Source organism: Oryzias latipes, chromosome 16, assembly GCF_002234675.1.
Source record: "Oryzias latipes chromosome 16, ASM223467v1".
Classification (NCBI taxonomy): Eukaryota; Metazoa; Chordata; class Actinopteri; order Beloniformes; family Adrianichthyidae; genus Oryzias; species Oryzias latipes.
Window position 1 is genome coordinate 22,837,875 of NC_019874.2, and position 16,613 is coordinate 22,854,487.

A 16,613-nucleotide genomic window follows, 5' to 3' on the forward strand; every position below is an offset into this window, starting at 1 on the left:
ATCTATTAACTTTACAGACAGATTCTATAAATTGTTCCACTTGAAAGATGAGAGAGATCTGCATTGTTCATCATACACTGAGAGACAGAATGTATAAAAAGAATACAGGAAATCTCATTATTTGATTGGTGTATATCAGCACAGAAAATAAGTATTTAGTTCTAACAGTCAACACTTCTGTACACTTAGATCTGTTTCTTTAAGAACCTCTTATGTCCTCCACTGGTTATCTGTATTAATGTTACCCGTCTGAACTGGTTGTCTGGACAGAAGACACCTGTCCACACCCTAAAACAGTCCAACTATAACTTTTCCACCATGACTAAAGAGCTGTCAAAGGACATAAGGGTCACGATTGTATGCTTGAAGAAGACTGACATGAACCGATCTACTAAGTAAACAGCTTGTTAGAAAGAAATACAAGATTACTGACAGTATCCCTCCACCAGGGATGCCATAGAATATTTAATCTGGTGGGTTACAGGTGATCGTGAAAATGGTGAGGGAACAGCCCAGAGCTACATGGGAGAGCTGGTCAATGACCTTGAGAGAGCTGAGACCACAGTATCAAAGGTTACTATTAGTGACACAATACATTTTTAGGAATTGCAATCCTGCAGAGCTCCTGCTTAAACCAGCACATTCCCAAGCCCGTCTAAAGTTTACCAGAATGACATTAAATGATCCAAAAAAAGATTGGTAGAATGTCACGCGATCTGATGAAACAAAAATGCAACTCTTTAATAGAAACATTCCTCGCCATGTTTGGAGGAGAAGAAAGCTGAGTTGCATCCAAAGAAGACTCTCACTGAAGCACGGTGGTGGAAACATCATGCTTTGTGGACATGATGACTGAGTGGTAAGAAAAACGGGCTATGATTGGTGAGGCAAAAACTTCGATCAGTGAGAGCACTGAGAATGAAACATGGTGGGATTTTCCAGCACGACAGTGATGCCAAACACTTCGCCATGGCAACAAAGCAGTACCTATGTAAAAAGCATTTCAAGGTTCTGGAGTGGTCTAGTCAGTCACGGGACCTCAGTCCGATATAAAATATCTGGGGGGAGATGAAAGTTGAAGCAGCAGCCCCAAACAATCACAGCTCATGAGAAGATCTGCATGAAAGAATGGACCAAAATAGCAGATACAGTGTTTCCAAACATGATAAAGACCTGGAATAATTATTTGACCTTTGTCAACCGCATCACAAATTGTTGAAGTGAACTTGTGTTATTGACCAAATATGTATTTTCTGCATAATTGTACTAATAATTTCTTTAAAAATCACACAGTTTGAGTTAGTTTTTTCATACTGCATCACTCAGTTGAAGTGTTTCTATGATGACCATCACAGACCTAATCTTTGAAGTGGAACGATTTGCAGAATAAGTGACCATCAAATATGTTCTTTTCCAGTATGCGCGCATACAGAATGGATGCAGATGATGAATAGATGAGGGCTAAAGTTCTTTTTATTTTAATTTTTTGGTAATAGATTCACACAGTCACTGAATTGCAACCAAAGAATTGTGCTTCTACAAAGCTTTGGAATGTTAGCAAAAGTTACAAGTAAACAGAAAACTAAAATCCCTGAAAATAACCAATGTTAAAAGCTAAATGCAATGAAATTGTTTCCTTTGATCAAATGTGTTTAATTGGCTTGTTTTCACCCGACATCTTTGGTTTTTCTCTACACATGAACCCACATGAGGAGACACGATTTCCGTCAGTACTTGAAGGCATCATGGTAAAGGGACGTTTTATAGAATGACCACCAGAGGGCACTGTTAGTCGCGTCAAAGTAAATTTTAACTTGTCTATATTTAAAAAATCTTTGTTAGTAACATTATTTCACGAAAAAAAATTACAGGAACTTTTATAATGTGAAATATTTAACTCAAATTAAATTACTAATTTTATTGAGCTGCAACAGAAAAAAAGAGGGATAGATAGAGACGTCCCGCCTCTTTGGCATCTCAAATGAAGTGTAAAGGAAAGTGTGAGGGCTTTGACCCCACGCTGGACATCCTTCAGGAAATATTCAGATCTGTGAAGAACGCTGTATCCAGAGAGTGAAACAAAACAAGAATTTTTTGTTTAAATTTTTATTACAGTGTTTGGATACTTCTTTCGTGAGGATCCGCGCAGGTGTGTTTGTGCTGCAGCCACCATTCTGCATTTCCAGCAGGCTGCAGGAGAAAGTTAAAAACCCCTCAGAGGACTGCGTCAGGGCTGCAGCCGGCCGGGTATCGCTGCCTCACAGCGATGTGACATTCCTGAATGGGAGACTCTTCAGAGTTGTTTGCGCGCAGAGCTGCATCTTTAATGTCTGCTGAGCGTCCTTAACTCCTGGCATCATCATCATGGCACGGCTCCGGAGGAGAGCCTGCGTGGCTCTGTTTCTCTTTACGCTCTTCATTTTCGGGACCCTCATGGCCCTCAGGACCCTGAAGCCCAGTGACGGCTTCTCGGATCTGGCTCCGGGTTTGGAACTTCTCCCGATCTTGGGGGGCAGGATGGACCGGCGCTCCGTGACTCGTGCCAGCGCCTCCCCGGATCAAGCCCACCCGCCTGGCAGCAACACCAAAGCCGTGCTGTCCAACTTCAGCCCGGAAGGGACCATATTTTACGACGTTCACATATTTTATTACACTTGGTACGGTAGTCCACACGTGGATGGCAAGTACATCCACTGGGACCACATCCTGGTTCCACACTGGGACCCTAAAATTGCATCCAGCTACCCGAGAGGGAAACACATGCCGCCCGAGGACATCGGTTCTAGCTACTACCCCGAACTGAACCCGTACAGCTCCAGGGATCCGGACGTACTTGAGTCGCACATGGAGCAGATCGGAGCATCAGCAGCAGGTACGCGTTTGGAGAGGAAACAGCTGAGTGTTGAGCTTTAGGGGCGATCACAGCAGATTCACAATGATCTAGCTACTTTAAGCAGTTTCAGCACCATCCATCCACTGGACAGCTCCTTGCTGGGCTCCGAGAGAACAACCTTCAACCCACCATGAATATTCTGAAATGATTGAAAGAATTAGAGGTCAAATTCCTTCAACACTCTGCGTTCAACCAGCTTCACCTCACAAACACATCTTACAGTGATTATAAATTATAAATACATTTAAATAGTTGTGCTTTTATAACTCCCTTTGGCTTGTTTAAGAGAATCAGGGTGTCAAGTAACCGCCCAGTGTGGCAGAAGTCAGGCCCTTACATTTGATAGGCTCTGATGTTTCAGTCCTGCGGCTCAGTGAGTTATTGTACACCATCCGGAATGATGAGCAGACCATCCAATCCTCTGAAACCCCATCGCTCTAACAGATGGATCACGGGAGTGCTGCTTTAGTTAAAACAATCCATTTAATTAGATGTGCCAGGCAGCCAAACTCTCAACTTTCCACTTGACTTAATGATTGACTTCCTGCTGTCCTTAATCCTGGGCATAAAATGGATAGCAGTGGCCATGTCCCTAATACATGCTGATACAGTTGGGTGGTGGTGTGCACTAACGGCCCCAACAGCAAGCAGACAAGAGTTTAATGAATTAGCTCTGAGTGCAAATCTGATGTGCCAATTCCCGGCTGCATGATGCCAGGCTCCGCGGAGGCTAACGGGGAACTATTTTTCAGCCAGAAAGAGGCAACCGGCTGCTGCAATTTATGAGTTGTCACACGGGCTAGAGATTTATACTGAGAGATGATCTCACAGGGCTTATAGGAAAAAGCGGGTTCATGAAATTTATGATGAAGTTGATCTTTTGCTGATCAAGTTAGGGGAAGAACTCAGCGTATATAATGGAAAACAAACAGCAATTTCTAAGAATTTCTGGAGACTATGGCAGTATAGGCAATGAAGACATATTTCTAAACTTAAATCTATAATTATGTGAACTTAAAATAAAATAAAAAAGATTGCAATAAATAGTCACCAGAACTTCGTCTATTTTTTTCTTTAGGTGTTCTGGTCCTGGCCTGGTATCCTCCTGGGCTCGGTGATGATAACGGGGAACCCACAGAGGATATGGTACCTGCTGTACTGGATGCTGCTTACAGGCACAACCTCAAGGTACAAGCAACAGCACATTTTGTGGGAGAGATCTGAAATCTAGTGGGGGGGGGGGGGGGGGACGCGAAGGTGAGCAATGAATCACATCTGCTTTGAGATGCAACACTGATCTATATTTGTACTGCTTACACCGAGCTTCTTGTTGCACGATTTCTTTTTATTTCTGATTTGAGACATTTAAGTCTTTATCTGTTCATGGAAAAGTTAGCATTCCACCTCTAAAGCTGTTAAAGGTTGTTCACCATGGGATTAATTCAACCTTAGGTTAAATATGAGTAAAGGTAAGCTGGTGGGTCTCTGCCAGATGGTTGCTAACTCACACTGTTTTGTTTTTTTTTTGGTTGCACAAAAATTAATCACAGGGTAAAGCCAACAATAGAAACTGTCATAGACGTAAATGGTAATGAATGTGAATAGTTATAAGAAAATTGCAATTTTTCTGTAAATATGCATGAATGGTTGACAACAAACGCCATAATTCTTGGAGACTCTGATTTCCAAATATCCAGGAACTTAAACAATGAGTACAGGAATCAAACTACTCAAAGGCGCCGAAGGAAAAAATGTTCTGAAGTTTAAAGTAACCTTTTTATAAGGGTGATTTGGAGGAAAACGTTTAAGATTTTAACCATCACGTTGTGAAAGGAGACTTTAAACACCCTCTCCGATCATCTTTCGATCTATTTTCAAAAGGTTCCCAGTTGTATTTATTATGATTATGCAGTTTTTAGCCAAAAGTTAAAAAAATATGCGTCGTTTTGTAGGAGATAGTTTCTGCAGAGCAGCAGTAGTTCATCAGAATTTTCACCTCTGAGATGTGGGCAGGACTGTTGGTACGGAGCAACCCCGCCCCCTCTTCCTCTCCTCGCTGCTGAGAGCTTGGAGCAGGAAGCTTGTGGCCCACCCAGCATATTTTCTACATCAAAATTAAGCTCTTATTCAAAGAGCATTTTTTCGTCTGCTCCTGATTCACAACAATTTGAATAAGGAAATACTCAGTAATAAAAATTTGAGCTTAATTTTCTTTACATATGTCCTCCTTCATGAGAACAAGGACATCTTAAAAACACCAAAAACACAGTTTTCATTAAGTTGAGTTGTTGATGAGAAGTTCCAGCAGTAGAGCTGCGAGGATTTAATCCATTTATAAAACATTTTGGATCTGATTTAAAAGATAGGTCAGAGAAATTTTAATAAGGAAAAAAAAAAGAAGCCCAAATCCTTAAAGGTGACGTCTCTGTTTTTTGGTCTCATTGCATTTTCCTTTTTGCATCAAAGCAGAGATAAGATTTTGTGCCTTTACTGTCAGGACTCAGAGAAACCACCAAAATGACTGTTGTAAAACATGGTGGAGGTATACGTTACTTTGCCTGCATTTAGGACTTGTGCTTTTTAAAGTGACATTTATGACAGCTTCATTCTCTTTACTTAGACGACACACATGGCAAGTGTCTATTTCTATGTCACAGTGGTAGCAGACTGACACCCCATTAAGGCTTGTTACAGTTTTACTTAAAGAAAATTAGGATTTTTGTATACCGGTAATTCTATTCAGGGTAGATGTCTATCAGTAAGAAATACTGTAAAAAGATGCATCGGGAAGAATTTTATTATCTGCAGAGAAGACGGCTTGGTGACATTTTCCCTCAACATTTCTTTTCTGGCACATGTGCAACCATTGAAAAAAAAAACGTTCAAATTATTTTCTTTTAAAATCTCCAGGATGCTTTGAAATTAAGAATGCAGATATGTGCAGATGTTGAAGCCCAGACAAAAGATTTACTGGTGGAAATATGTTTGACACAAATGACCTTCTTATTGGACTAAATACTCGCAGTATTTGGGTAAACATGTATTATGTAAGAAGTCGCCAAAGTTATTATGAAGGTTAATCTCAAAGCACTTTTGGAACCAAACTCATTATCATGCTTGAGCTTGTATCCTATTGTGAAGAGAAGGTCAGCTTTTTTTTTTTCCTCTCCAGAGGCAACAAGATACTTGTCCTCTGTATAAACAAGCCGCAGGTTTCTCCAGCCGGACTGTCAGATAAGATATCACTTTCGTTTCTTCTGTTTTCTGGCTGGAGGCAGAGAAATCAAATACATCTGCAACGGCGAGACAAGAACGTCAGGACGAGACACGCAAAACTGAACGGATGGAGTTACTGACACAGAGCTGAGAAGCTCTACAAAGAATTTAATGTCATTTTATTTTAATATTTTAGAGCATATTAAAAGGACGTTTATGGGCAGATTTGGCCAATCACTTTCAAGCTAATAGGAAAATATCTGCCAGTTTTCACAATTTTAGATTGTATTTTATTTGCACAGATCTACATTTATCTTCTTCTTGCTGTAAGGTGTAGCCATCTTGAAAACATATTCCTTCATTAAATATGATCCGTATTTGTCTGCATTTGTCCCCTTTACTGAACATCCTGAAAGAAATTCAATTTTTACATTTGAATTATTGCTGCAGATTTCATTGTTATTGCATGAATCTTAAAAACAAAAGCCTTTTGAATACACTTTATGCAAAAACTAAAGAAAGCTAAAGCGGAAACCAGGACTTTTTTAAACCTGCATGCATCCAGAGACTTGTAAGAATTTTGCTCTTTTCCATAGTTTGATAAAAATGAGAGTCGACGTGTGTTGGTGCCCTTTTGAGCTTATTAGAAACCTTCTTGGTTGCTTCTGCAGTGCAGCCTGAAAAACTTGAAAGCTTCCATCACCGCATCGCTCCCACACCACATCTAAAAACGTACTCGCCCCTTTTTGAGCAACACTACAAAAGAAAAGCCACGTACTTTTTTTCCATTATATAAGGTAAGGAGCGTTTCAGCAGCTCCCACACACAGCTTGAGCATTGTGTGCAGCAGAGTTAAAGAACTCATCACATGGATCCTCCACAGCAGAGCTGCTGCCTGACCTCAGCTCCAACTGGAGTTGAAATCGCCGTTCCGCCACAGGGAACGTGGGGGCGGTTTGTGGGGACAGGGTGGAAGCTGCATGCAGAGGGATAGAAAGCAGAGGGGAAATGAGCACCACAGGTCCCATGACTCAGTTTGCCCCTCTGAACAATCTGCCCCCTGAGGGGCAGCAAAAGATCTGTTGTGTAAGTAGGTCATGTCAAGTACACAGAGGAATGCAGCCCATGGGTGCCCTATGAGAGCATCAGCCACACTCCCGATACAATCTGAAATCATAGACCTCTGTTGTGTTCGTCCACTGAAGGAAAGTGATGATCTGGCAGCGAGGCAGAAATCTTTCCAACTTTGTTGGAATTGATCGGATTATGACAAAGGTTTGTTTTGGCTTGCTCGCTTCTCTTTGTGCTTTCTGCATGACATAGCACTTAATTCCCCTCTGCTCAGCATAAATCATGCTGCAGTTGTTCACGGCTCCTGATGTGAGTGCTTATGAGCTATTAAAGTACCTAATAACAGACCAAATCAGTTTTGCGTCTGTGCCTCTGTGGGCGATAATGAAGACTTTATACTCTAATAAAAACCCAACACCTCAAAGCAGCTTCACATTTGATCTCATCGAGTTAGAAACAAGTCAAATAGGGGCTGATTTACTCATATGGACAAAATCTATACGCTGGAATTGACAGGTGTGATGCAAGATGATCGGAGCGGGACTTTAAGCTGCAGTTGTGCATGGATATATATCCATGCACGACTGCAGCTTAAAGTCCCGATCATCTTTTAAACCCATTTTAAAGTGTTCCCAGTTGTCTTTTAATTAGGATTATGCTGTTTTGGACAAAATAAAATAAAAAACTATGTCATTTTCTAGAACAAAGTTTCTGCAGAGCAGCAGTAGTTCATTAAAAATGTTCCCCTGAGTTGTGGACTGGACCGTTGGTGGAACAAGCCTGGCCCCTTCCCCTTCCCATTGCTGAGAGCTCTCCGTTTACACACTCTCCCGCTAGCTTACAGCCCCCCACACCCCCAACCTAACACTATCAGTGCGACAAAAATGGCGAGCATTTTAGAGCTCTCCAATCAATCATAGCTATCTATAAGTGGATCCATCAGAATGGAGCAGCCCGCCCAGTGTATTTTACATTTTTTCATCTGCTCCTGATTCACAACGATTCGAATAAAGAAATACTCAGAAATGCAATTTTAATCCTAATTTTCTTTATACGTGTTCTCTTTCATCAAAACAATGCCACAAGAACATGTTAAAAACACTAAAAACTCCATTTTAATTGAATCATGTTTTTAAGCTTTTGCCAAATTCCACCTCTGAGTTTATAGTATGCTGCCAATCAATATTTTATTTTGACAAGGGCAATAGTAAATCCATTTAGTTAAAGTCCCAAACAATTTTTTTCTTTTGCCCATTCCTTCAAAAAAAAACAAAAAACTGTAGGTTTACTTTGTTTATGAATAATTCAGTCCCTCAATTTTCTGGCTGCACAATGAAATATTCAACTTAAACATCTTTTGTGTACATGTTACTCTAGGATTCTTGTACCTTTCTGTCTTCTGTCATCGTGTGTTTTTTTTTTAAGTGAATCATGAAGTTAATGTCAGACAAGCCAGAGGACAAAGAAAGTGTCTCAGAGGAGGCTTGTGACCACAATCAGTAACATAATATAATCTCTTCCTTTAAAGATATTTTTTCCTTTGGAAAAACTGTAAACAAGACAAAAGCAGAGGCCCGTTGTCATGGTTTTGCTCAAGGGCAACCTCAAATATGAAATGTTTAACCATCAAACCAATGAAGTAACGTAATAGACAAAAGGAAGGCTTGAAAGCATCACAATAATCTTTTTTTAATTTGTTTTATTCATGATTAAACTTGCACTTTACATGAGAAGCAAATGCCTTTTCATCCACAAGTTTCTATCGTGATTTTTGATTATGTGAAAACTGATGACCGGTTTCAACATTTTAGGTTGCGTTTCATATTCAGCCGTACAGAGGAAGAAACGACCTGACCGTGCACGACAACATCAAGTACATCATTGACAGGTAAGATGGGCTTTCTGGCTCATCCTCATCACTGCACAACAACTTGGAGGAAAATCCATTAAAGACTGCATGAAAAAAAAAAAATGCGGTTACACTGAAAGACTTTTAGGTTGAATTTTTGATTATATAAGGCCAAGTCATGATTTATAAATGAGTCTTTTGACGTTAAAGCAATTTTTACATTACTTTTAGAAACAAGGTTGGTCTAAAAGGAAACACCTGGGAAATACTGAAAAATCTGAAACAGAACAAAACCTTCATTTGGTTTCAGCTAAGAAGAGGAAATGATGATTTTGGTGTCTGCATTTTTTTCCATCTTGTTTTTGTTTTTCATTTAATCCATAAGAGGTCAACAGCCCTTCCATGAAAATCCATGACTCGCCCAGATCTGGATTTAGAGCCACTTAAATTCTGATAAATGTTTTAACCAGGAAGAATCTCCACCCACCCTGGGACTGGGAGAATGACTCCCCAAAAGCAGGAGCCATATGTCTCCCCGTCTGCTGAATACCCAGCAACCAGGGTTAGATGGGGAGGCTAAACCAAGTGCCTCATGGGAGATGCCATGCTCCCCACACCCACAGCTCACCCATCCTCTAAGAGTAAGCAGGTCAGACACTTTGGAGAACAGGCTAAACTCCCCCAGTTGTGTGATAACGCACAAGAAATCAACCTGCATGTGTGGAGATAAAACCTGCTTACAATGAAACCAAATATAAAGCTCAAACACAAAGAGGGTTTATACAAATATACATCTAACATGTTTAATGATTCATAACCTTCTATTGTAACATGTGTCCAACACAAGAGGCCCTCAATTTGTGTGCTACTTGTAAAAATTTGAATTCAGAAAACATTTGTTCTGCTTTTTTTTCTTTTCTTTGGCTTTGTCTGAATTCCCACCCTAACCCCTAAAAACAAAAACGATATTGAGCAGGACTATCTTGCCCTGGATTTTAAAAGCATTCAGAAACCATGCACACTACTTCTTTTTTTTTTTTTAACGGCTAAAATGACGTCACCAATTTCACAAAATAAAAACCTAATAAATATGAGCATTTTACGACAATTCTTTATAAATCCACTGTGTTGTGATGATGAAAACATGGATTGTTTATAAAACTTGTTTTAATGTAATGCACTGTGGTTTATATTTGCCATTCTAGTGAGCATTGATGCATGCTGGTTTTTCTCCCAGATTTGTGGGAAATTTCCAAGGCACCGGGTTTTTTAATTGTAGATTCAGACAATGGCAAAACGGCGAACGCACTATATAGTACACTAAGTAGAGAGCAGTGAAGGAATTCGGACACAACCAAAAAGATTTGTACCATATATGAAAAAATCTGAACACGAGTGAAACATACGTTTGACCTATTGGTTTTATTTACAAAATATACACTCTGTCATGTTCTGCATCTGCATCATAAAATACATATAAAAAGACAGCTTTAAATATTAAAGCAAGACAGAGTTTCTCTTTTTGCATGGAAGAAGTTTCTATCACCACACAAGTTACAATTGTAGGACATTTGGCTGCATGGTGGCGCAGTGGTTAGCACGCTGACCTCAGTGAGAAGGCCCTGGTTCAAATCCCAGCCTTTCTGCATGTTCTCTTTGTGAATGTGTGGGCTTCCTTCTGGGCCCTCCCGTTTTCTCCCACAGTCCAAAAACAAAAACATGCTTTATAGCTTAATTAGTGTTTTTAACTTGCACTTAGGTGTGCATGGGAGTGTGAGTGTGTGGCCCTGCAACAGACTGGTGACCTGCTCCAGGTGTATCCTGCCCAACAGTAGCTGGTTCGGCTTGAGGAGCCCCGTGACCTCAAAGGACATTAAGCCGGTGCTGAAGATGAATGGAAGTTTAAATGCTTTAGTTTAATCTTTATGGAAAAACTTTGATTTTTACCTGATTCAGACTGTTTTGGCGAATGGTAACAGATTGTACTTATCTACATCGATTTACAAATTTTTTCCAATTCAAAAATGCACATTAACTTTGGAAAACATTTCCTAAATCTAAAGATAGTTTCTACAAAGATATTTTTGTATAAACTAGAAAAAAATATCTGGCAGACTTTTATAAATTAGGCCTTAATTTAAATATTTTAAATGACAAAAACATTAGATTTCTCTCAAAACATCAAGGTTAGAAGAGTTTAAACCATGTAAAACGTTTAATTAAATATAATAAATGAAGGTCATTTGTGACAAATTATTTTCTGCTGACAGATTCATCTTCCTGTCTTAATTCAGTAAAGTGGTTTACTTTTTTATTTCTTTTAAGGTACGGTGAGCACGGGGCCATGTTCAGATTTACTACCAGCACAGGGAAGAGTCTTCCTCTGTTCTACATCTATGACTCCTACCTGACTCCACCAGAAGCCTGGTCTGAACTCCTGACTCCCACCGGCTCCCACAGCATCCGCAGCTCCGCCTACGACTCCATCTTCATTGCTCTGATCGTGGAGGAGCGTCACAAACACGACATCCTTGCAGGCGGTTTTGACGGCATGTACTCCTACTTTGCCTCCAACGGCTTCTCCTTCGGCTCCTCTCACCAGAACTGGAAGGCCGTCAAGGCCTTCTGCGACGGGAACAACCTTCTCTTCATCCCAAGCGTGGGACCCGGGTACATTGACACGAGCATTCGGCCGTGGAACAACCACAACACTCGCAACAGGGTGAACGGCCGCTACTACGAGACGGCCCTGCAGGCAGCGCTCAACGTGCGGCCGGAGATCGTCACCATAACGTCTTTTAACGAATGGCACGAAGGGACGCAGATAGAGAGGGCTGTGCCCAAAAAGACAGTGACCCGCGTGTACTTGGACTATCAGCCGCACGGACCTGATCACTACCTGGAGCTGACCCGCCGCTGGGCTGAGCAGTTCAACAAGGAGAAGCAGCAGTGGCTCATTTAAACATTTAAACAGCATGCTCTGGATGAAACCAAGAGAGAGCAGGACTGCTCTTCAAGAACATAACAGGATGTTGAGTCTTTGGGAAAATCAGTCCTGTCATCATTAAATGGAAACGTCATAAGTGTTGGCGAGTTGATGAAAAGAGCTGATCAGAAAAGTGTTGTTTTTTCTTCCATGACAACTATATCAAACTGAGCTAAAATATTATTTCCTCCTCCCAAAGTGAGGTCATGGTGAGGGCAGTTAAAATTCCCCTTCATATTTTTTTAAAGACCCACTCTGATCAGCAATGGATCTATTACAAAAGCTTTCTTAGTGGTTTTTAAATCATGTTTATGACATTTTTAGCCCAAATTCCCAAACCTGTGTAGTTGTCTAGGACGTAGTTTCTGCAGAGCGGCAGTAGTTCATCAGAATTTTCACCTCTGAGTTGACCTTTAGCCCGAAGCAACCCCACCCCCCCTTCCCCTCATTGTTTTTTAATAGGTCTCCATTTACATGCTCTATCACTAATTTACAGCCCCTCATACTCCTAACCTAACATTACCGGGACAATCAAAATGGCGGGCAGTGTTGGAGCTGTCCAGCCGTACAGTTTTGATCGAGATTCCAGATCAGATGAGGAAAACAAAGACGTACCTGGATCTATTTGTCTGCAAATGAATTGATCAGAATGGAGCGGAGCAGGAAGATTTAGTTTGATTTCTGATTAAAAATTTAAGAATGAAGACACAAGTTTAAGATACAAGTCTTTAAACAACAAAAATTCTCTATCATTACCTTTAAATCAAATGCTTTACTTATTCAAATGTGGTGGACTCTGATCTGAAAAGAAAAAACTAAAATAAACTTTTTCTAAAAAGAGGGATAAGTGGTTTGATACCTTTGCTGTTACATCACATGCCTGATTGACAAAAGACGTTTCTAAACTCTAGATAAACTTCATTTAACGGCCTTGGATTTCCTCTCTTTTACTCTGTGGAGAATCTCACGAGGCTGCACTCTTTCACAGCCAACGCTGGCAGGAACAGTGTGTGCAGCCTGAACATGCTGCCGGTCCATCACAGGCCTAACAGGAAGAGACAAGCAAGCATCCACTGCGTACATGGAGAGATGGCAAGTTAAGGATCACTGCTGTCAAAGACCGAAACCACTACGGTTCATGTTTGACAGCAAAAGACTCTAATAAAGAGGTCAGACTGCAGCAGCGCTCTGCAGAAGATGGTGAGTCACTGGCTTTGTTCAGGTTTTGGTGCAGAAGAAGAGATTCTCAGTTTCGCAAAAGGGCCTGAAAAGCTGTGCATGAAACTATTTTTAACCCCTATTGGTGCAAACCAAAGCCCTTTGCCTCAAAAGGAAGACATAAATCTATTTTATTTAAACAGTTACATCTTATTTAAACTGTTTAAAGCAGGTAAATCCATGTTAAGCAGTTGGAATTTAAACATTTTATCACTTCCATGCTGTGGATTTGATCATTTTCAAAGCAGCCATGTTGAACACAAAGTTCTACAAATACGGAACTAAATAAATAATCAAGTCTGCTTTTGCTGCTTAAAATTCAAATGAAACTGGCTTGACTTACCTAACGGATTAGATTTAGCATTTGTTTTTTTTATTAAAAGTTCTTTCGATGTATCTGTGTTTGATTAGAAATTTCCTTTTCTTTATTTCATACTCAGTCAATAATCCATACAGACATTTCTAAAAAAAAAGAAAGTTTCAATGGCACCATAAAGGATTTAATGCGATTATACAGATTTACAATCTATTAATCCAGCTTTTATCAAACACTTTAAGCAGAGTTAAATGAAATATCTGCACATATGAAATAAATACTCTGAGGTGTTACCAGGATCTCAATATATGACATAAAAGTATGGAAAATGTAATAAAAAAACCAGTTTGAGCAGTGGCACAGAACAAAGAGCATGCACGGCTCACTGCAGCCGAGGTTCATTCAGGCCATGGAGAAAGGCTCACCGGGTTCCAGCCATTGCATTAATCACATTAAGTGAAAATAAAGACTCAAAACATTTTGTTGGATAAGTCGGCCTTACCTTAAAGAAACTCAGCTGCTGACCTAGTTGAACTAAAACATCTGAAACTCCTGCATTTAAAAATGTCAAATGGCTACTCAAAGAAAAAAAAAAGAACTGATTAAAGACTTAGCATCTCCCTGAGTTTTGGTTCTTCCCATAAAACACCGGTAATGAATTCAGATTCTTGGCCGAGTATGCTGAAGCCAGAGCTGGTTGTGCGTCTCAGCTGTGCTGTGAAGTGTGGAGGGTTTAAAGGTCATTCTTCCCCCAAGTCCTCTGACAGTCCATATTTGCGCTCCAGCACATCAAGTGTAACAGAAAGGGCACTGCAAACAGAATTTGGGGCATTTTCTTGTTTAATGTACCAACTGTGCTGCAGAGCAAATACATTTTTGGCCAAAATGAGCCTAAAAAGTATTTTATTCTATTCAATTTTGGTTACAGTTAGCTGATAATTGAAACACTTGATTTTATTATTTGAATATGGTTTGCCACATTAAATGTATTCCATTAAAATGTAAATGATGTGACAACAGTTTGACATAAATAATATTGGGTGACCTAAATTTATCCTCAGGAGGATTGTGGTGAACTCACCAGCCTGGTCTGATGATGCGATATTTGTTACACACCGAGAGATCAACCACTGTTGATCCAAGGCGGCTTTGGTCCCCTATGGGCCCACCGTCCACCACCACGGCTACGTGAGGCCAGAGTTCCTGAAACTCCTTCAGCAGGACGATGAACAGAAGTCAACACATCGTGTCTTTGTTAAATAGGGCTTTTGTTTCCTGACACTTACGTGTACTTCCACTGTGCTGGTATGAGAGCTGACGTTGGCGCTGGTGAGCGCGAGTGGTTCCTCACACATCTGACACAGGCGCCTCATGAAGCCATGATTGGGAATACGGACGCCTACGAGCTGAGAAGCACACGGACGGGTGAAGGACGGCAAAACTGTTTTGACAAGTGAGGAAGTCGACTTACAGAAGTGAAGGGGTTGAGAGCGGGGTTTAGTGTCTCTGATCGCTTGAATACCAGAGTGACAGGACCAGGCAGAAGGTCACCCAGCAGCTCCTTCTTTACCTCCACCTTACAATATCTGTCACGGAGACAGCAGCAAATGGATCAGTGGGGATTTCTATCACCATCTGAAAAGCCCCCATGCAGGTGTCATGATGATGCAAAGAAGGACTAAATGAAATAAACCCTATAATAGTTTGTGTTTTTTAAAAGGAAAAATGTGCAAAAAAGGCTAAATTCAAATGCAAATCTTATGTTTTCTACCAATAAATAAGCAACTCTTATGTGCTGGGCTGTAGAACTTTGTATTCCTAAAGGCAAAAACAGCAAATAAAATAAATACATAATATTTATATTAATATTAACATCATCTATCATCTAAACATGCACCGATGAGCTTATTTTGATTAAAAAAATATAGCTAATAAATAAACAAAAAATATTAACTTTAACAATTTAAAAGACTAAAGTCAACAAAGTACTAATCACAACGCATGATCTGCATTACAAAATCACACTTAAGTGATGGAAATCAACCTTTCAGATGTGAAAAGAGTCAAATAAGAGAAATCACTTACTTGTAGATGTCCTGAATTTCTCTGACACAGATGGCCAGCGGTTTTTGTCCATTACGCCCCTTCACGGCGTAAATCTTTCGGACTGCCTCAGAGTTTTGAGCCAGACATGCCAGACCATAGATGGTATCAGTTGGCACAGCAACAATGTGACCATCTTGGAGAGCCTTCACTGTACACTTCAGGACCTCATCACTGTCATCTGCTTAGGAAGAGGGAAAAAAAATGAATAAAAACAGAGAAAACTTTCCATAAAACAGCATGCAAATAAAAAAACAGAATATATACAGACAATGGTTGTGATCCAGTAAGAATTCAGGAATTTCTTACAAGAAATTCTAGGACAGTTATCATCCCAAAAAAAATGGGATGGTAACTGTCCTAGAATTTTAACCTTCTAATTCAAAACTATATAAAATAATCCCACAGAAAACAACATTTTCTGACTAATAATATCAATAGCTGTTAACTTAGAGCAGCTGTGTGTGTGTCAATCTGATGCAACACACTTCAATGTGTTTATGTATTATATTATTAGTGATTTCAAATGAATATATTAACAAAGAGGCGCATTTTAAAGCACTATCTCGCTGAACAACTCTTGGCTCTCGAACCCATCAGTACCTGTCCGATCATGATCCTCCTCATTTATCGTTGGCCCGTTGGAGCTCGGCGGCATCAGACGCAGCATTTTAGTCTTGAGTTCTTTGCACATGTTTGCTGCCGCTAGTCTGCACGAGCCTCTGACTTTAGCTAACTCAGATGCAACGCAGCGGACAGAAATCATAGAATCTACTTTAATGCAGCTGATTTGGACGCATACTCTAGGACAGCATGTTGTACTAGTATCCTGATGAGCTGAATGACTTCCGGGTTCCACCCACAACGATGACGTCACTTCTCTTAAAGAGACAGCAACCCACGTTAAGATTTATTTTTATTTATTTTTTTGAAGTGGAAAGTTTTAAGTTTGTATTTTGTG

At 40.2% G+C, this 16,613-nt stretch overlaps 2 protein-coding genes across 3 annotated transcripts; one reads left to right on the plus strand and one right to left on the minus strand.

The window, feature by feature from the left end:
* The first annotated feature begins 1,987 nt into the window (after positions 1-1,987).
* On the plus strand, positions 1,988-12,855 carry maneal (mannosidase endo-alpha like). Its single transcript, XM_004078273.4, has 4 exons — positions 1,988-2,872; positions 3,972-4,081; positions 8,992-9,068; positions 11,355-12,855. Exons 1-4 carry the CDS (start codon positions 2,365-2,367, stop codon positions 11,989-11,991), a joined length of 1,332 nt encoding a protein of 443 aa, XP_004078321.1. The 5' UTR covers positions 1,988-2,364; the 3' UTR covers positions 11,992-12,855.
* Positions 12,856-13,347: 492 nt separating this feature from the next.
* Positions 13,348-16,523, minus strand: yrdc (yrdC N6-threonylcarbamoyltransferase domain containing). Of its 2 annotated transcripts, none has more exons than XM_011485623.3 (6): positions 16,256-16,523; positions 15,635-15,836; positions 15,021-15,135; positions 14,836-14,955; positions 14,631-14,761; positions 13,348-14,359 (listed from the first exon to the last, which is right to left on the minus strand). In XM_011485623.3, the coding sequence occupies exons 1-6, from the start codon at positions 16,416-16,418 to the stop codon at positions 14,290-14,292; spliced, it is 801 nt and encodes a 266-aa protein (XP_011483925.1). In that variant the 5' UTR covers positions 16,419-16,523; the 3' UTR covers positions 13,348-14,289. The 2 variants fall into 2 exon arrangements, with proteins under 2 accessions (XP_011483925.1, XP_004078322.1); XM_004078274.4 differs by having other exon boundaries at positions 13,636-14,359; positions 15,635-15,833; positions 16,256-16,521.
* Positions 16,524-16,613: the final 90 nt, after the last annotated feature.

Bases quoted from the DNA above. Each gene is read 5' to 3' on its own strand.
- maneal (XM_004078273.4), top strand. From the start codon at position 2,365: ATGGCACGGCTCCGGAGGAGAGCCTGCGTGGCTCTGTTTCTCTTTACG. The intron at 2,873-3,971 runs GTACGCGTTTGG...TTTTTTCTTTAG, and splicing joins GATCGGAGCATCAGCAGCAG to GTGTTCTGGTCCTGGCCTGG. The intron at 9,069-11,354 runs GTAAGATGGGCT...ATTTCTTTTAAG, and splicing joins ATCAAGTACATCATTGACAG to GTACGGTGAGCACGGGGCCA.
- yrdc (XM_011485623.3), bottom strand. From the start codon at position 16,418: ATGATTTCTGTCCGCTGCGTTGCATCTGAGTTAGCTAAAGTCAGAGGC. The intron at 15,837-16,255 runs GTACTGATGGGT...CCTCTTCCTAAG, and splicing joins GGAGGATCATGATCGGACAG to CAGATGACAGTGATGAGGTC. The intron at 14,360-14,630 runs GTGAGTTCACCA...TTCTGTTTGCAG, and splicing joins CGCATCATCAGACCAGGCTG to TGCCCTTTCTGTTACACTTG.